This window comes from Haemaphysalis longicornis, unplaced genomic scaffold (assembly GCF_048455015.1).
Source record: "Haemaphysalis longicornis isolate Haplotype H1 unplaced genomic scaffold, Haemaphysalis longicornis Haplotype H1 scaffold_5, whole genome shotgun sequence".
Lineage (NCBI taxonomy): Eukaryota > Metazoa > Arthropoda > Arachnida > Ixodida > Ixodidae > Haemaphysalis > Haemaphysalis longicornis.
Genome location: NW_027526385.1, coordinates 58,387,068 through 58,407,890, shown reverse-complemented (window position 1 = coordinate 58,407,890; position 20,823 = coordinate 58,387,068). Strand labels below are relative to the sequence as shown.

General features: G+C 47.6%; 1 protein-coding gene and 1 long non-coding RNA gene across 2 annotated transcripts in view; both read left to right on the top strand.

The window, feature by feature from the left end:
* Nucleotides 1-1,707: 1,707 nt before the first annotated feature.
* Nucleotides 1,708-20,823, top strand: part of LOC144139245 (uncharacterized) — a 44,715-nt gene continuing 25,599 nt past the window's right edge. Inside the window, exon 1 of the long non-coding RNA XR_013316116.1 lies at nt 1,708-1,821. This is a non-coding gene — a long non-coding RNA (uncharacterized LOC144139245). The remainder of the gene's footprint in view (nt 1,822-20,823) is intronic.
* On the top strand, nt 12,100-13,699 carry LOC144139244 (uncharacterized). Its single transcript, XM_077671657.1, has one exon. It carries the CDS (start codon nt 12,132-12,134, stop codon nt 13,314-13,316), a length of 1,185 nt encoding a protein of 394 aa, XP_077527783.1. The 5' UTR covers nt 12,100-12,131; the 3' UTR covers nt 13,317-13,699.

The window sequence follows — 20,823 nt, the reverse complement described above, 5'->3', positions numbered from 1 at the left end:
TTCATGAACCTCACTAAGCTTTCTACATTTGAAAACTTGACAAAACAGAGCCACATTCATCCCTGGACAAGTCACGTATGGGCTGAGTTTTCACTCCGCGACCGCTTTTCGACGTCCAGTCGGCGGATCAATCGATCGGCAGGTTTGGTGGGAAGTCATGATCGTGAAGCCATAGTCATGAGAATTCGAAAAACCTAGCACGTCGCAGCAAACATCACCAAATTGGCAGGATGAAGAAAGGAAAACAGCACTTGTAATAAATTGACGTAAGGCTTCCTAGACTGGTCGAAACATGGCCTAGAGACTCCAGATGTTAATCTGCACAAGTAATCGCACGATGTTTACAGATCACTTTACAGGTCACTTCATGGCGCCTTTAAGTAATCCCGTTTTATCTGCGATAGAGCACATATACTTGGGAAAAATCTGTTGGCGCTCTCTTTTAACAGCGCCGAACTAAAAAAACAGGAGCCAGGGGTAAAGCCAGCACATTCATACCATACGTCAGCGTCAGTGAGTCAGTGGGATCATTAAAAAATCATTAAAAGCCAAGTTTATTACTGGGTACACAATATGTGTGTATACAATTCAACATGCAGACTTACAATACATTTTAATCTATAGCGTCGCAAAGGACGTTTAATTTTTGTTTTGCTATTTGTGGAGGTTTTACCTTAAGTTTTCTGGTGGAGGCGAAAGACGATAACGCCCGTTAGCCGATATGGCGATGCCAGATAGCCAGGTGGTCAAAATTAATCCAGAGCCCTTCCCTACAGCTCGCCTCATTGGCCGACATAATTTGTTTTTCAATTTCGCCGTCCCGCTTTCTGTTATTGTTGTTTCTTTCCTTGCATGTTATGGCACTTCCACTTCGTTTTATTTATTCCAGCATTAAAGGTCAAGAGGCATTACATAAGGAAATCAATGTTAACAGGAAGCCCGTTTCCCAAAGCTTCGCCGCACAACGCCCCATGTCACATCTGTGACGTCACTGCGCGCGCTATTCTGCTGAACTCCTGCTCAAAGCAACCTGCCGTTTGGGCTCTGTGGCCTTGAGGTAGAGTTCTCGGTACTGGCACTGATAGCCGGGGTTCGAGCCCCAGTGGGTCGACTTTTGAATTTCTTCAGTGCAATTTTTTTGTAAACGCAATTCTCCTTGTTGGTTTCGTTATTAATGATAATTTGGTATGTTTTAAGTCGCTTTAGATTCGGGGTGCACACCTATGACAACGTTTAATTGACGTTCAGCGTCGCGCGAAGACACGTGTCACGTGGGCGCAGGTCAGCGAAGCGTTTAGCGATACGCTTACCGGAATACAATTGAACAAAAATTGTGTAATTACTTCCTGTGTATTATTGTGTAATGAAGTGCTTGGTTTCTTATATGCCTTACAAAATTTCCTCATGAACCTTTAGGAATTCAGTGCTGAGGCATTTCTTAGGATCCACTTATACATCTTCCAATTATTTTATTCCCGGAGTCTGTTGTAACGCCACCCAAGCTCGGTAAGGCGAAATACGGGTCATGAACTGTTCACTAAGTGTCGTAAACACGCGAGCTGTCACCAGCGGCACGCAACGAAAGCATCGCCGAACAATATTCTTAGCAAGTCACATTAGAATGTGGCAACTTCCAGCGAAGATTTTGAAATAATTAGGGAGAAAATAATATAAGGAAAATAAGCTGCACAGAAGTGAAGTGTCTATCATTTTTTCAGTAGGGCGTCTTCTCTATTCACTTTAAAGACACTAAAGAACGGTTGAGAAAAAGACGAAGCATGATTACCTCAGCTCTTGCAACCGCCCTCAGGATCATACTAGGTGAGTTGGAGCTTCCAATGGTGATACCGTACGACCTAGGAGAAATTGCAATAAGATAATCTTTGCGAACGTTTGGATTTTAAACGGGGGCTCGTTATTATATGCTATTTCTGTACGCTTTAGCAAATTTAGTTCTTGCCTGTGCCCTTAGACTGCCCTAACGTTTTTTTACTCGCCGCAGTGGCTCAACGGCTATAGGGTGCCGCGCTGCCGAGCCGAGTGGCACGAGTTCGATTTCCTCCCGTGGCGGCCACATGCAATTTTAACACGAACGTGTTTTATTTCGAGATACACGAAGATTTCCATGACGTCATATCCGTCACGTAAATGACGCCAGTACAACGAAGCAAGCGGCCTGTAAAGGGTGCACCCCTGCACACAGGGTCTCCTTGCGGAAAGCAACCTTTAGCAATAAAGAGTACGTTATACTTAGGGTTGTTCGTTTTCGGGTTTTGTATTTTAACACTAAAGTGTTTTATGCCGGGATACACCAAGATTCCGCTGACGTCATATCCAACACCGAAATGACGCGAGTACGCCTTTGCCGAAGCGACCCGCCAGCAGGACGTCACTCGCCAAGCACACCCACGAGACAGCCGCCGACCCGCAAATCATGCTCACCTACAGAATTCGCCGCACTTTTCACTTTCGTGTTTTACCGATTCCTATGACAGAAGACTCAACCACAGTTTTTTTACTACGGGGCTATAGTACTTGCAGGAAAAATGGCTTTCACTGATCTGAAGTTTAATATCAACAGACATGAATAATTTCGGTGTAACACAAGTGAGCCAAATTTCTGGAATGCGGTCAATGTCTCATCGACATGGCGTCAGAAGCTTAGAGCAGGGCGGCGAAACAAAATAATCGTCCACGAACCGCGAGTTAATTCTTTAAGCCTGGCGGCTATAGCCTGTTGAAATGCGCCAGAAACAGCTCACTTAGGACAGGAGCTATACAGGGAGCTATAAAAACACCTTCTAAAAAGAATAAAAAGCGCAAAATATCTGAACAAACGAAAGTACCGACAGAGACACCCTTGTGTCTGTCCATACTCTCTTTCCAGTGTTTCGTTCTTCTCTATGTTCATTGCTTTTGTAAATGTATCAACACGCCCGACTTTCCAATTTAGCAAAGCAACTTGCCTTCGGATTTAACAAAACGTGTTGCTGAGCTAGTTGGTGCATACTTGAAGAAAGTTTGACATCCATCTGAATGCAGCCGTACGGCTACAAAGGAAAGCTGTACAGCTTTCTCAGAAACTTCGCAGTTGAAGAAAAATTCGTCCTGGTCCAGGACCCGGGACCACCGCTTAACCGGAGCAGTCACTCTACCAACTGAGCTAACCACGTTTGTAGCGCGAGAACGAATTGATCAACAACTCGAAGTGAAGGACAGGTGTAATCGACAGATTTAGCGGAAAACACCAAGGTGGACCCGGGCAAATTTTGCTCCATCTGCGAAGTTTCTGAGAAAGCTGTACAGCTTTCCTTTGTAGCCGTACGGCTGCATTCAGGTGGATGTCAAAGTTACCCTACCTTGGGGGATTCCCCTAAATCTGTCGATTAATACTTAAAGAAAGAAGAAAACGTGGCGCAAACTAGACGTGGACGAACGAGAGAAGATACGACAGATACAGGCGCCACTACTGTCGCTTGTAGCGTCTGTATCGTGTTCCAAAAACCCTGTGTTGATGACGCCAATCTGATTTTGAATTGGAGTGACACCAGAGTTGTCAATCGCGTCTGTAACACAAAATAGACGAGTGGCGTGCGGCGGCGAATGGTTTAAACCAGTTATATATACTGAAGAACACCGCAGGTTTACTGTGCATTCCTGTTTCCAGAAATAAGCGACGTCGTCAGATTTTTTAACAAGAAAAGCGTCATCTACGCGATGATGTCTTAACTTATACAAAAATGAAAAGCTACACAGGACGAGTCTGTACAATCACCTGGGCATCACTATCGACAATTAAACAGAAAAATTCGAACAATACAAAGATAAGAGTGTGAGAACATTAAATAATATGAAAAGGCTTAGCAAGGCACCTCGCAAGACATGGAGAGATGCATTCAGCAGCACCAAAATGAACTGGGCTGTTAGCCTCTTGGCGGAACTGCGCGACCACAAACTCCGTCATCACAGGCGAAATAAATTGGTCTCCTTATGAACTAAGGGGTGCAAGGGCCAACTTCACTGCGCAGGAACGATCAGATTCACACCAACCAAGAATTACTTCAAGCGCATATACATGTACTTCCGCTGCGCAAATATTAAAACAAACCGGATAAAATTAGCAATGGTTAGCACGGCTATTCCAGGATATACGTAGCGTGAGCTAACGTTCAGCTGGTTATTCTTAGGTTTCCTGGTTGTTTAGGATTAGCTGATTATCATGCTTACTGCTGCTAAAACAATTTCCAATGAAATCCAATCCAATCCAGTTTAATCCAATCCAGTAGCGGTGGCGGCGGCGGCGGCTCCGGCGCGCCAGCTGATCGCCGTGAGACGTCACTGCTCCTCACGCATGCGCAGTAGGTTCTCCAGGAGCCACGTGAAACTGCTCAACGTCGGCCAGTGTAGCTGACTGTACAAAAATTCGGCCATCTTCGCAATTGAGATGCGAAGACGGGAAACAACGGAGGTGGTGGTCTTCAATAGCTTTAACTTAGATTTTCTCGCGTCTGCCCATCTCATCGGTCGGTCGGACACTGATTCCGCCGAGCGCACTCCGTCTCTCTCTCTACTAGGCGAACACTTGCACGTCAGAGCTGACGTCATCACTAGGCGCAGCCAATCCCCGAAGCGCGCCTCCTCACCCGAACATCTGCGCCGCGACGCGCACTCCCCACACCTGCTCGTCGGCTCTTTGACTGCTCGGCACTTTCCCTCACACTTCTTGGCCCAGCGTTGTCATCCTCTCTATTTTGGTGCGCCGAGTTTGAGCGGTGCCAGGCACGGATATAACTTGTGCTTAAACAGCTCCGCTGTTAAAAACTTACAAGCCTAGTACCTTACTAGCTTTCTAGCCTAGCACCTTACTAGCCTTACTACTAGCCTTACTACTAGGCCAAACCTAAATTCCACGAAACGCATTGCAAAATCAGAACGCAGGTGGCACCAGACCATGAAAAAATTACGCCATGTTTCCGTGGGGGAACCATGAGTAGGATGCGAAGCAGCAATGGGGGAGGGGGTTGTGTGTAAGTAGAGTTTACGAATGGTGTTAGAGTGTGTAGGCGTGTGGGTAGGGTGGTAGTGTGCACACCTGGTTTATACGGCTGTGAGGAGGAGAATGGAGGAGAGACGCGCATGCGCAGTGGAGGTGTGGATGCCGGCGCAACACTGCTTCTCTGCGCTGACGTTTACGTTCCGCTTCACGTGCACGGAGTTCAAGCGTTGAGAATGGAGGAGAGACGCACATGCGCAGTGGAGGTATGGACGCCGGCGCAACAAGGCGGGACAGAGAGAGTTAGAGAACAACATTTATTGAAAGCCTGCAATTAGGAGCGAGCCCCGTAGGGGGCGACCCTCTAAGACGCGGCCGAGACGTCGTGTCGGCGTGCTCTTTCTGCCGCTGCCAGACCGCACGCCCCGAGTTCCGGGAGGCGTCTTGTACCCGTGGGTGTGATCCTAGGCAGCTGGCACAACGCGGGACAAGGTTCGACCATAAGACGCTTCGCATCTAAAAAGAGCTACTCCCCAGCGCGGTCAAGTTAGAGTGACGCATAGCGGTCTCTTAAAAGCAAAGCCTCGCGGAATACTACAGACATAAGCTAAAGACAGCGCACGTATCGCACTGTAGTGGAGACAGAGGCAGCGCCCTGCAGTTTCACGCACGCGCAGGTTTGGAACTGCCTGGGTCTCCCCAGATGCCCGTACTATTATAGGAACCTCCCTTAGCGAAAAGTAATACGTTTGAAATACGTGCAAGTACGCTTGAAGTGCATTTCAAATATGCTTTGTATTTGTAAATGTATTTTAAGTGCATTAAAAATTGCATTTTCTCAATTTTTAGTAAATATTGAAAATACATTATTAAAAATGCGGGAAAAATACAGTGCTTTTAAGTACCCTCCAAATAGATTAAAAATGCACTGAACCTCACGAATGTGCGCTTAAGGCATTCAGAATATATTGAAAATGTATTTCTTCCCGCCAAACGATCATGGTGTAAATGCACTGTAAATATTATAAAAATACACTTACCTAACTACATTTACAACAACACTCTGAGTGTACTTTAAAAGTGTGCTGAAGCATGGAAATATACTCCGAATATATTCGAAATATATTTCAAATGCCTTTTACGTTTGTGGAACGAACATGGTAGAAATACACTCTCAATGCATTAAAAATACTTATTGAAAATACATTTTAAATGTATTCATAAAGCTTTGCCGAAATACATTTCGAGTACACGGCAGGCGCTGCTTCAGTTGCTGAATTGTAAGATTCACGTAAAGCATATCTGAAGTGCCGGATAAAATACACCTCAAATGAATAAACGTACTGAGAATTTCTCCTCGATGTTTCCTTATAATAAAAGAAACTGAGAGAGATACTTTCACTTACTGCGCTGTCGACATAACTCTGCGTATTAGAGAGAAACTCGGTGTACAAATATGTAAGCGGCGGTGTTCCAACGCAATCGGCAAAGCAAAAACATCCAATTCAACGAGTTGTACGAGAACATTTGCATTTTGCCAGCATTGTTACGGCGGTATCGCTGTGGAGGCTTTGAAAATTTTCTTTTTCTGAAAAATATTCGCCTTAGATGGACAACCCTGGCTATGCTTGCGAGGGCGAGCAGCTCGGCGCCTCTCACTGTCGCTCACTACCTCCTTCTGTGTGCCCGGCACCTGCGGCGCGAGTTGAGCGGCGCACCCCTCTTTCACGTTTTGTCTGCCTTCGCTGCGTTTCTTTTGCCTGTCCTGCGGTGTTTTCGGACTCCTCAACGCGCGGTCGTCGGGTGGACGCAGTCTCTGCTTGGACGGCGCGTTGCAGCGGCGTTGGCCGTCTAGCCAAGGTAAGCACGATATACCGGCTATTTGCGTTTACGGTGTCGCACTACAATTAATGGACGTATGTTTGCCTTGCAATCGAAGAGTGCTAATGCCCTTTATGAAATCCGCACGTGGTTGTTAAGCTTACCTCCACCTGCGAGCAAGATTTCCTACCGTAACTACGCCGTGCAAGGGAATGTACTCACAAATCAACGACAGCAAGAAGACGTAAAAAAAGGGATTTTAGTGCTTTCCTTTTTGCGCCTAATTTTTAGCTCTGGCCCTGCTGAGTGGACGGGGGACTGTTGCTACGAGTTTCCTTGTAGATCGAGTTATTCCGTTCTTAACTTATTGAGGACTAAAACTTGCATTAAACACATAACAGCCAGGAACGTTTTTAGCACAGCCTGTTCACAGAAAGTCCGCCGTCCATATTTACGCGCTTGAGAAATTTGCGAAGTGTATCCAGGGACGCAGTTTTCTTTTGTTTTCTGTTCGCAGCAGCTGCTCACAGCTGCGCATGTTCACAGCAGCCGCCGTACGGGGAAATAACCCAGTTTGGGGCATACATGCATCCGACTGATGCGCATTGCCGGGCCTACGAGAATCGGAGCAGCCTTCGCGATTTTTGTCGGTCGCATGTCGCCATTCTGTCAACTAAAGCCATGAAAGAGTTTATGCCGTCTGTTTCGAAATGACCAAAAGTGTTAAAAGCGACCCACGTAATCTTCGGTGCAAGTGGCAGTAGCGAAAGTGCTTCATGCCCAGGGACTACAAATGATTTGTCCATCTAAGACAAACTGTATGAGAGTAGCCGCTAAGTTACAATCAGTTTCTGTTCCTACCGCCACCCATAACGAAGAACCAGCAAAGGAAGTAAGGAGAAGAAAGGCGGGTGAGGAGGGGGACTTCGAGAGAGGCAACCAGTTCCCCCCGCACGAGACCCCTCGGTTCTCGGAACGGGTCCCCCGGGCGGGTTCGTCTCTTTTGTTCCTTGGATTGCTTCCCCCAAAACTTCGCGAAACGTCAGGACGTTGGACCCTTCCTCTTTTGTGTTTCCTAGCAACTTTTTCCCTCCTTCACGAACACGTGTGCGCGTTCCGAGAGGCCCTTCGGCGCGCTCGTGGTCGAGTGACAGACACGCGGAACCTGACGCGCTACCGCTGGACCACGCCAATGTGCACCGAAAACAGCGTGGGCTGCTTGGCGGTTGTGTGTGTTTAGAAGCGGCAATTTCCCATTTGCGTCTAAAGGGTGTACTTAAACGAGTTTCTAATAGGTGTCAGGAGTATTTATGAAGGAAATACTTTTTACTTGATGGTCCCTGACGCTAACAGGTGTTTATCTCTTTTTTGTATGTTAAAGACGCGAGCATTTACAATTATTTTCCGCGTTGCTCCCTAATTAAATGATGACGTTGTCTGTGTACAGCAAAAAGTATAAAATTACCTGCCGGTGATGTGCGGCGGAGAGCAAAAAAATTACATGTGTGTGCAAGCACAAATACACGTTTTCTGGCGTTGCTTATTTTAATCGCTTCGGTGAGGTGCCTACGATATGAGAGCTTGTTATTTTAAGGACGGCGTGAAATTTTTCTTGTTTTTCGAAATAACCTTGCTTTGCCGTTCCTTTGAAAGCATTGTTGAGTGCACACGCCAATCTAATGACATTTATGTAAGCTTTCTACTGCAATCCTGCCCATGCATTTTTAAATTGTTTCGCTGCCACTATTTTTTTAGAACGTAATCTCCGAAGAAGGTGACGCTCAAATATGCAACACATAACAATAATTGTAGTTGATAATATTACTGCTTATCTTATTTTATTAGCGTCCTGTGAGGTCACAGACCAGTTTTGTCCAAGTTAGTTAAAAAACTAGAATTGCCACCATTTCAAGTTAACTCAAGCGCCTAAGTAAGAGAAGTAGCATAACTTTAAGAACTCTGTTGCATGTTTGGTAACGTTGTTATCTTAGCTCTGTCTTTTTTTTTTTCCTAATTTTCGCTAATTTTTATCCCTAGACAATGTCCAAACATAAGCCTCCCGCCCCCCCCCCCCTCCACCATTCTTTCTTAAAAATGGTATTGAAGATCCGATGCCCCATGACAATATAAACTATGCTTACCATTACATAAATTGTCTTACGTCCTTCAAAGGGGCATTGTTCTCACGGAGGGCTTTTTTTTTCTCTGAAGGGGAAACTAAAAAATTCTTGCTCGCGAGGTACGTTGGCACGGCTAGAGAAAAGGCCTGATTGATTTGACATTTATTTGCCTCTAAAAAAAGTGTTTCACTAATATTTTCGCATTTTCTTTTCACTGCAGGTGCTGGTGAAATTTCCCGCGGGGAGAATCCGAAGTACCAAGACTCTGATGCACAACGCTTCATCTGCGCTGGCTACCGAGGTGGCTGAAGGGCATTCATTCCTGCTGCATAGTAATGGCGAAATTGGCCGCTCGACTGAGGTGTACAATAAACAATTTCAAACTACCAATTTGTGCGCATACATGCTGTTCTTTTCAGTCATTTGCTGGTCCGCATTCCGAGCATGGCCGGTTTGCATTTTCACGATGGAGTATATCTTTAGCCTAGTGCCTATTAAACTTTTTTTGAAACTACAATATGATAGTTTCTAGTTGAACGGTAACAATTCCCACTAAGACATTGCCATGGCATCTCTCAATGTATTTAGGTTTTATTTAGTATACACTAGTAACACATTTTGAGTATATTTGAAGCAGTATTTATTGTGCATTTAAAATGCATTGCTAATACATTTTGCACGTATTTAAAATTACATTTTCTGATCATTTTTAATGCATTTCAAATGCATTAAATATATATTTTTCATGCACTGCTTATGTATTTTTGAGGTACATTTTAAATACATTGTAAATGTATTCGAAATGCATTTCGAATGTGGACAAAATAATGCAGAATAAATACAAAGTTAATATATGTACTAAATGCATTCAAAATACATTAAAAATACGGCATCTTTTCGCTAAGGGCTGGCACGCAAAATTACTGCCACATCAACGGAAGCAGAACTATTTGCAATTACCTATGCTCTTGACTACGTAATGTATGAACGCCATCAACTCATACCAAACAAGATCAGAATATAAACCAAATGCTACCAAGCAATTCAAGAACTTCGACAACCATGTTCAACGCGTCCTTCCGTAAACCAAGTTATCAGACAAGCAATGACCCTAGACTGGATTCTTGGCCACGATTTGGCGGCACCCGGAAATCAGGCAGCCCAGAAAGCTGAGCAGGAGGCTTGCTCGTTTCTCTCCTCCGCTGACCCAGCAGTAGCTCAGGCTTCAGACCTTGATGAATGCTTGGACACGCCCGAAAGTACCGGCATATCCCCCGCCATCCGCATACACCGGTACAAACACAAAAAGAAACTCCGACTCAAGCAACTTACGCCAAGGAATCACGTTTCCAACCAACCTTTCCTTACAAGAACCGAAGAAATATTTATTAACAAATTCTATACAGATGCATCATTTTCACCGGAAACAATTCGCAAATGGTACTACCCCCCAACAACCCGAAATGTCTACACTGTCAGCAAGCCCTCAAGCCTGATTTGCACCACCTGGTCTGGATCTGCCCCAATTTCTCTCGACACCGGAATTTCCCTTCCGCAAACCCAGATCCCTCAACCCATATCCATCCCCTCACATTAGATGAACACACTATCAACCTTATCATTCAGTTCGCCTCTAAGAACGGTCTAGCGCGAGTTATATAGCGATGGCCTACACCCGTGAACAGACCATTCAATGCTGAAAAACCGTCATGTGAAAAAACTCATGCCGCCTCCCGACGACCACGAACTCGTTCGAACCCCTATCATGCATGAATCCTCCCCTCCCAACTCCTCCTCGAGGTCTCCGGCCTTCCATTTTTGAATAAAAGATTTAAGAACAACAACTGCTCACGCAGAAAAGGTGCCACGAGCTGTTCGGAGCGGGCACAACCTGCAGGCTGCTTGGAGCACAGGAGCAGGCCATAAGCCATGTGCTCCGCTAGTGTCCTTACCTCATTGACAGAGCCAAGGTGCGGCAACACTGACAGAGAGCCAGGCCTTCACCCGCATTACAGAAGGAGCAAACGCGCAGCAAGCTTCGACACCACATGCCGACTGCGTCATTTCATCAGAGGCACCACTGCCGAGGTGCTAACCCTGTTTGGACCAGCAGGTGAGGCGCTGATTGCACTGACAGACAGACATACCTCAGTGCGAAACGATCCCGCTCCGACCCGCCAACAGTGTAGCATGGTCTCCTACCACGACTGGACAGGCCCTCCGCCCGTCGCCTACGAATTTACATTGGACCCACACGGCATTCGCTACCTCCCAACCGAAAACGAAGCGAGCGTGCCGTACGATATGCGACTATTTGCATCTGAGCCTTTACGGCACTTAAAGGGACACTGAAGTGATATGTAAACATTGCGGGATTACTAGCGCAAATTGTAGCCCGGAGTCCCCAGGCCATGTTTCGACCACTCTGGGCGCGTTTACGCGATTTTATTTAGCAGAAAAATTAATTCGAAAATGCTGTCCTCCTCTCTTTACGCTCGCCCATTTTCTGTGGCGTTTTCGTGTGACGTCAGGAGGTGCCGAGCTCGCAATTGGCTGCGCTACTGCACGGCTCCCCGGCCTTCAGACAGAGTCAGTCGGTCCAGCGTTTCGTCCGCCGGCCGCCGACGGGTCGTCGCAATTCCTTCGCTCAGTTGAAACGAAGCCAGGACACGTTTGTGAATGGAAGAATGTGCCTTTCTTTACTTGGTTAGTTTGTACACTGTATCTAGCTCCAAGTCAATGTCGCTTCACACAAGCGCTGCACAAGCGCACATGCGACGCTTCGCTGACTGGTACGCCAGTAGGAAAATATAAGGCCTCTTGAAGGCGGGAGAAGAATCAGCGAAGTCAATATAGGTACTAAGGAAATAAAATCAACTGATATTTTTACCGTACAGCGTAAAACTAGGGTGCGGGAAGCACTTTTTTGCGCTGGGCGAACAACCACAGCGGTCAGCAGCACGACTACGCATCTGCGAACGCTTTTCCGTCTACGAAATGCAGTTGCTAGACGTGAGCTATTGTGAAAACTCGGGGTACGCTTGCTGCACGAGCGCAATACAACAAATAGTCACCTAAGCTGCTTGAAATGCCAAAACTAAATTAAAGTGTAAACGTGTTGTACAATATATACCTTATATAACCAAGGTCGGCTGAGCCGGATTCTGCTTCCGGTAGCGCTAGCGAGCGGACGCAGGATGGCGAGCTCCGTCCAAGGAGCGGCTTCGGCGGGCGTTTCGGCCCGCGGTAACAGGATTTCTGCCCAGGATACCGATGACTATCAAGTTCTTTTGCCCCAGTTCCCAACAGGTCAGTCAGTGTTAAATACGGTGTTTCTTCATGCTGATATGCGTGCCCGCCCCTATCGCGTCGAGGACTTCCGTGACACTTTGGCTCGTCTGTCATTGCTCCCCGATGTTGTCGCATTGGGGGCATACCAGATGAGTCACGTATGGGCGGTGACTTTCAAGTCGGCCGAAGGAGTGAAGAAGATTTTGGCCGCGGACGACGTAAAGGTAAAGGACCGGCGCTGCATCGTCGTTGATCCGGGAAACCAGGAGGTTCGCCTAAAACTTCACTGGTTGCTCTATAACGTGCCTGATGACGCCGTCCGCGTTGCGCTAGCACCTTACGGGCGCGTCGGCGAGGTGCGCAGGGAGCGATGGCGCGTCGACGGCATCCAAGATAAAGGTTCAACGCTGCGTTCGGTGACCCTCAAGTTGAAGGCGGGTGTGACAGTAGACGACCTGCCACACGAACTTCGTGTTGCGGGGGACAGGGCTCTCGTTGTTGTCGCAGGCAGGGCCCCCCAGTGCCTGCGTTGCAACACCAAGGGGCACATCAGGCGTGAGTGCAAGGTGCCGCGGTGTTCGTCGTGCCGTCGTTTCGGACACGAGGCGACTGCGTGCGTGAAGTCCTACGCGACTGTCACCGGGCCTGTAAGGGACGAAGAGCTCCGTGAAAACCTTATGGACGAAGAGGACGCGGAGGAGACGGCAGCTGGGACCAGTGACGAGGTGGTGACAACGCGCGTCCCGGAGGTGCCGGTCGTGGCAGACGCTGGCTCTGGCGTTCCTCCGAAAGATCAGCTAGGCCAGCTGAAGACGCCAACCCCGCGCGCTTTGTCGAGCCAGGCCAGCAGCATCAAGGTGGAGGAGGTGATGACGACGACGACGCCAGCTCCTGTAGCGGACGTCATGAACATGGAGCTAGGTGGTGCTGTCGCAAAGCGGCAACGAGAAGGCAACGACACCAGCCAAGGCACCGAGGTTACTAGCGTGGAGGAGCCGCCTACGAAAGCGGTACCCGGGCGTCGTTCGGGCTTCAAGTCGAAGCCTAACGTGCCCCCTGACCGACGGACGCCACCGGGTTTACCTTCATAGCACCACTTCGGGGCTTCGAAAGGAATGTGTACTGAAGCCCGTAGGGACGCTGGCGTCGGTGAGGACTATGCTCTTGCGTTGGCTCGGTCTCGCATTGCTTGGTAGAAGCGAACGCGGGTGGCGTTCCAGTTCTTGGACTGGTTTTGTGTTTAGGGTTGATGTAAGTTGAAGGCAACGTAGTGTTGAAGGCAACCGCTGAGCGACAGGTTTGTTTCTCCTCTCAACATGGTTTTTTTAGACAAGCCTATGCGCATTGCCACGCTAAATGTCAGGGGACTTGCTGACCGTAGGCGTCAAAACCAGTTGTATCGACTCGTGACTGACGGCGACCTGGACATTGTGGCGTTGCAAGAGACCAAGGTTGAGAGTGAGGACCAGACCGACCGTATGGTACGGCCCTTCATGGCTCGCTACGATGTCTGTGTTTCTCATGCCGTCGGATTGTCTGCGGGCTGCGTCCTTTTATTAAGGCGTAGTTTAGGTGCGACTCTAAAGACTGTCACTGCGTCGGAAGTGGGCCGGTTTGTTGTGTGCGACTTTGATTTGGGTTTAAAAGAATGGCGTATTATTTGTGTGTACGGGCCCAACAACGGTGCCGAAAGAAAGGCTTTTTTCGAGGATTTACGAACATGGTGTAACACTGAGCGGCTGTTGATTTTGTTGGGGGATTTTAACTGCGTGTGTTCTGCGCGTGATAAAAGCAGCCTGTCAACTTTCCGAGATGCAAGTACGGCGGTGCTGAACGACATTGTCACAGACTTCGCGCTGGAAGATGTAGGTGATAGCCTTGGTGGCGCTGGGACAGTACAATACACTCATTTTCAGGGCAATAGTCACGCTCGTCTGGATAGACTGTATATGTCGCTTGAGCTTCTGCCTGAGTGCGACGATTACCAAGTGTCCCCGGTGTCGTTTAGCGACCACTGTCTCGTGTCGGTATCACTTGGTAGGAGCGGAAAGCGAAGAAACGCGTTCTGTTGGGGGTTGTGGAAATTTAATAACAAGTTGCTTGAGGATGAAGAATTTGTTGAGGCCGTCGTCGTATGTGGACGGGAGTATTTTTGCAGTAAAGACAACGTTAACTATGCTTCTAAATGGGAACATTTTAAACAGAGGGTTAAAATGAAAGCCCTTGAAAGATCGTCTGCAATGAAATATGAGGAGAAAAGGAAAGAGGCCTGGCTGCGGAGTAGTCTGGACGTTTTTGTAAAGGAAGAATGTAAATCACCTGGCATGTTTAAAGACGATATTCTAACTCTAAAAGCGCAACTTGAAGTTATCGACAGGGAACGCTATCACGGTGCAATTGTACGGGCAAGGGCTGAACGTTTCTTGCTTGGCGAAGCGCCAACAAAAAGAGCACTTAGTTCGGAAAAAAGATACACTCGTAGGAATGTGATAGCCGAAATTGTGTCCGATGGTGTAGTGTACAATGACCAGACCAATATTGAGCGGTGTTTCTGTGAGCATTATGAAAAGCTATTTGCGCGTCACCCTGTCGACGTGGTTAAGTTTAAGGAGGAGTTTATATGTTTGATGCCGAAGTTGGCTGAAGAAACCATAGAGTATCTCGCAAGGGATATCACCGTAGAGGAGGTAAGGAGAGCCATCGACGAGCTGAACACTGGTAAGACACCGGGCCCCGATGGTTTATCCGCAGCCTTTTATAAAAAGTTTAAAGAAGACCTTAGTCCGGTGTTGCGTAGAGTGTATTTGGAGTCTTATCAGAATGGCGTGCTTCCGCCTTCATTTTTAGAGTCGCATACCATTTTCATCCCGAAATCTGAGGATGAGGCTAAACTCAGAGAAATCTCTGGGTACAGCCCCATTAGCTTGACGAATGTCGACTACAAGATTTTGATGAAAATATTGGCTTCCCGCATGCAGATTGTGATCAAAGACATTGTTGGACCGCACCAAACTTGCGGAATAAAAGGGAGGTCGATTGTAACGAATCTTCACACGGCCCGGAGTGTTTTGGAATGTTGCGATAGCGTCCAGGGAACTTTAGCAATGCTTCAAATTGATCTAGCAAAGGCCTTTGATCAGGTTTCGCACGAACTTCTTTTAAACATGTTAGAGCAAGTAAATGTAGGGTCTGTTATTCTTGATGGTGTGCGCATGGCGTATACAGGGTGTACAACTAATCTCGTTGTCAACAAAACAATTGGCAAACCCATCCCAGTTCAACGGTCTGTACGCCAGGGTTGCCCGCTGTCCCCGCTGCTTTTTTGTGTCTACATTGAAGCCTTTTGTTTGAGTATTATTAAGAGTCAAAGGTTCAATGGTTTTCTACTAGAGTCATGCGAGCTGCGTGTTTTGGCGTATGCGGACGATATTGCTCTCTTTTGTGTCGATAGGAGCAGTATAAGCGTTGGTGTAAACACGCTAAAGACTTTCTGTAAGTACAGTGGCAGTGGTGTAAACTGGCAGAAATGCTTGGGTTTTTGGCATGGCTACTGGGACACTACACCGAGTGTGTTTGAGTGCATTAGCTGGCAGACGACGCCAGCGAAGTATTTGGGAGTGCCGTTGGAAAATTATGTTGATAGTGATCCTTATTGGCACAGGCAGGCTGCTGAACTGCGAGAAAAGGCCGAGAAATGGAAAGGCACTGGCCTTTCAATGTTTGCTAGGGCCTCAGTGTGTAACGTGTTTTTTATGAGCAAACTCTGGTACGTTCTTCAGGTACTTCACTGTTCGCGTAAGAACGTACAGGCTCTGCATCGTGTGTTTGCAGTGTTTATATGGGGTTCCACGTGGGAACAAACGAGCCGGACGAACTTGTTTCGGCGGGTGCGCGTCGGGGGTCTTTCTCTCTCGCATTTGTTTTTGCGACAAGTTGTCAATCGGTTTTTGTTTCTGCGTGACGTGAATGACCCTTTCTTGCGCACTGTGTGTCAGATGAGGCTAGCTAGGGCGCTACCTTATTTTGTTGTTTCTTCTGCGTTTTTTACTTTTGGTGCACCCAGAGGATATTTTCGGGAGGTGGTACTAGCAACAAAGTTTTTACGGGCCCGCTTCACGCTTGAATGCTTATCAAACGTGACGCGCAAAAGACTGTATCATGACGTTGCGGATACTGTTTTGCCTGAGCCGATGTACAGATCCATGTACCGTGCAGGGCCTGGACAGGACGTACTTAAACGAGTGAAGAGAATGGCAGTGCCGCCATGGGTTAAAAAGTTCTTTTTTAAACTTCACGTGGGCGTCCTTCCAGTAAAAACCTGGCAAAAAGAGAAAGGTCTATACGTTCCATGGGGGGTTGACTGTTACCCATGCAAAAAACCCGAGACGATTGAACATGTTTTCTTGGAGTGTTGGGATGGGGTCTTCTTTTGGGATGTGCTTCAGCGCACATTAAAGAAGGACTTCCCCCTGGATGCCTACGGGATCAGGTTTCTACCCATTGAAAGCGAGGATGGGGTACCATATGACCTCGTCATGGTTCTGGCCCTGCACGGCATTTGGAAATCGCGCATGGCCATCCGCCATCGCGACATCGATGCCAAACGGTCCAAAGAGTACTTTTCTGAGTCTGTTCGTCTGATTATTGAAGTGTGGAGGGCTCAGCCGGAGCCTCCAGAATGGTTGCCCGTGTTTGAAACATGAAAAAACATGAAACAATTTTAGCCATTACTCTGTTAGTCAAGTGCTGGATAGTGTTTTAAGAGTGTAGTGTTTTGTTTGTGTGTGTCAAAGTATGGCAATAAAGAAAAAAAAAAAAGGTCTCGTGGCCTAGTGGTCTGGGGCGCAAGGTGTGTTGTCGCAAGTGTTTTGCAAGTCACGAGTTCGAGTCCCCGCGGGTACGTGCTTTTTGTTTTTGTAAGTTAACTTTTTCGTTTTCTGCCGATGTTTTCTACATTGAGTTCACCTTTTATTTTGGGCCGCAACGTTCATGGCTCCACGAACTAGTTCAGTCTCCGGGGCATCAGGGTCTGAGAGGCAACGAGGCCGCGCACGCGGCTGCCCGAGCGCTTACCCACCGGGCGCCTCACCCATGCTCTCCCGGCTCGGAGATTAGCAAGCCACTTCTGCGGTTTAGACAAATCGTAAAACATTACTGCGATAACCGCCGGCTTTACCCAGCCCCTGCAAAGGGTCTGAGCAAGGCCGATGAGCGAATACTGCGGCGCCTGCAGACGAACACATTTATGTGCCCTGCAGTAGCAAAGCATTTCGATCCTAAAACAGATGGGCGGTGTCTGCACTGTGGGGAGGTGTCCGACACCTTCCACGTGGTGTGGGCATGCCAGCGCAACCCTGCGTTATCCCCCAACCTTTCCCCTACCAGAGAGGCATGGGAGGCGGCCCTGCTCAATTGCTCGGGGCTGGAGTCTCAAAGGGCTCTAGTTCGACGGGCGAGAGTGGCGGCCTTGACCAATGGGGTCCCGGAATAGGGACTGCACCTGTGCGGAGCGCCACAGGCCCTAACTCTCTTCTAATCTGATCAAAAATAAAGTTTCACTCCTCCTTCTCCAGAACGCGCGCAGGCTGGCACTGGCGCGCTAGCGAGTTCTCGTTGGCGTGCTGTTCCCATAAGCACCGACTGCTTGCGGGCAGTGGGCACAGGCCAGAATGAACAGACCCTTGCCCTGGTTCGAACACGCTTTTTACGGTACAGGCATGAGTGAGGCAAGCTCCAAATATGGGGGAAAAGCGCATGACATTTGGGCGTCTGCGGGTACGCGGAGGGCGTCCATGCACTGCGTAGGCCTCGGCTAGTGAATGCTACGATTCCAAGCCGTCCTGGGAGGCTTATATTTATGCATTTTCACAGCTGACAACATGGCAGAAGCGCGGTACGATGATTACTGAGTTATTGAGAATGCCCATCCAACAACGCCACCAGTTGTGTTTTACAGAACCGAAACCGAAACCGAAACTTGTTTGGTTGCTCACCTTGGGCATCGTCCAATCACGGTGCCCGCTCCTCCTAACGTCACAGCTTTAGTTGGTGCGGCCGCCGCAAACCGCGCATGGTAGTTTTTCTTTTTTCGCGCTTTGTAAAATAATTATCGATTTGTCAACCGGATAAACGATGAAAAGTGTGCTAATTTGAGCCAGTCTACGCAGTCCAAGCAAAAACGGGAGCTTGACAAATTCACTTCAGTTTCCCTTTAAAGGGCGCGCATGGCATGGCTTAACGGTGATGTGGATGCTTGGCAGGCGTGACAGTTTTTGCTGCGAAGTAGTATACCTCTACCATTCAAGCAAATTTTCGTGGCGATGTCAGCAGAAAACTATCATCATTAAGAACGCAGGCACATACGTTTTCTAGGGGGACTGGCCATACCGGCAAATATTACGGTTGCGTCAGCTACTTCGAGTGCAAAAGTACGCATAGAAATCACGTAGTGACGTCACCACGCTTGCATATATAAAAAAGGATACCTCTATGGCACCTCCTTCAGTTCATTCCAGCCTAGCTTTGATCGACCACGGAAAGTAAAGACGCCAGAAGAACAGCGAGAAGAAGAACATAAAGCAGTCGGGAATGTTGTGCAGTAACAGAAAGTGTGGTTAAGTACATTTTGGGTACGCGCCATTCTCGTTCTTGATCCAACCAACCAACCAAGTACATTTCTATTGTTTCTGGTTTCACTCTTTGTAGAGCCACTTGCTAGAATTCAACTGACGTCGCATGGGTAATCCCTGTGGGTGTCGTTTACACCCTCGCAGCCCGACCACCTTCACAACGTGGATTGGAGCCACTTTTTTTTTGTGAGAGTGTGGCGCTTAGGTTCTTACGCACAACCAGATCTAAACATTTCCGGCATGTTCTCCTTTCGAAATTATCGCTTGCAATGACATGTCTGTATTATGAGCCGAACTGTTTACCCAGCTGTATGAGTATTGTTTTCTCGAACGTTCATTGTGCGCTTCTCATTAGAGCACGAATAATGTTGACTGCCTCCCAGAAAAGTGGAGGGGCCTGCAAACACCTTTATCCTGGGATTTTATTTCGCGTTTCGTGTTCCGGCAAGGCTCTGAAGTTAGTTAGATTCGCGAGTAGTCGGGTCTTATGAGTAATCACTTTTGCCTGGCTTGAGTGGAGACGAAAATTCTACATGGTTGGAAAAGCGCTTTTTTGCAACACAAGGGACAAACGTAGAGCGAAAAAAAACCAGACGGAACGAATTAGGCGCTAACTAACAACTGAACTAGTTCTACGTTTGTCCCTTGTGTTACAAAAAAGCGCTTTTCCAACCATGTACAACTACCGATACCAACTACCCAACAACAAGCCTTACTGGACGAAAATTCATTTCTGAAGCTGAGGATGGTTTTTGAGAGAAGCTATTGCTACAGGTCAAATGCGGAAGATGGACTGCTCGTTCCTCTTAACGTCAGTCTGACCTTCAAGTTCAGCCGAGGTCAAGCGAGCGCCTCGTGAGGTTGCGCAGTGAAAGCATCTAATCACTCGTTCGTTCGAAGGGGAGGGGTGCGAAGAAGGGCATAGAGGGATAGAGTAAGGACACGGGCCGTCACATAATGACACAAGGAGGCGCTGGCTATGTCCAAGTTGCACTGTTCGTCCGCGCCTTTAGCGCTGGCTGCTCCTAGCAGAGTCTGTGCTTTAATTGTCCTCAGGTGAAATAGTCTGAGGGTCCGCTGCGCGCTCCCGGCACAAAAAAAAAACCGAGCCATCGCTCGACAAACTTGGTTCCACCGCGTTCAACCTCGGCAAACTTTTACCCAAATTCTCTGTCACTTTTAGATCGTGTGCTAATTAGCTTCGCTGGTTATCCATCTTCGCAGAGTGGAATGGCTCACGATTTTTAAAGCGACAGCTTTCTTAGTGGTACCTATGGCGTCCTGTCAAAAGACTGATGCATTCCCCCATAGACCGGTTGGGCGACCGAAAAGACCTAAGATCTCTCGACACGAGGCACGGGCGTGAAACCACGCTTCCCCAGTGTCAAAAAGGTTGCTCGAAAATTGCGAAAAAAGAATGATTCTAGGTAAGACAATACACTCATCGATCACGAAGACGTAGTACAATGGTATACCTTTACCGCATAAACCACGTATCGGTATACATTTGCATCGTTCGTAGATGATTTTGTAGTGCGCGACAAATCGCCGCATGGGTTCCTTCTTCGTTTGCGATTTGGGTCTTTGAAGGTTTGAGGAACGCCTGGTCGCACTTTCAGCGAAGGTTGAACGCACTTTTACCGAAGGTTTTGACGTAACTTAGACGCAGTTTGGATGTCAGACAGCTTTCGCGGTTCTCTCAACTTTGTTTGGGGAGGGATGGCAAAGTTTTTTCTTAAGACGCATACACTTTTCTATATTTTTCTGACTCGAATTCACTACTAATTGCTTGACTTTCTTAAGCTCCGTTGCTTTTCACACTAAGGCGCCTGATTCCAAATGTTTAACCGTAGAGAACGTTGCGTGCATCAAACCATTCAGTGTGGCTGACATTCGCAGAGAAAAAAAAAATCACGAGTGCCTCTTAGCTGTAATGAGTCATCTCATCCACACCATGACATTTTTACGA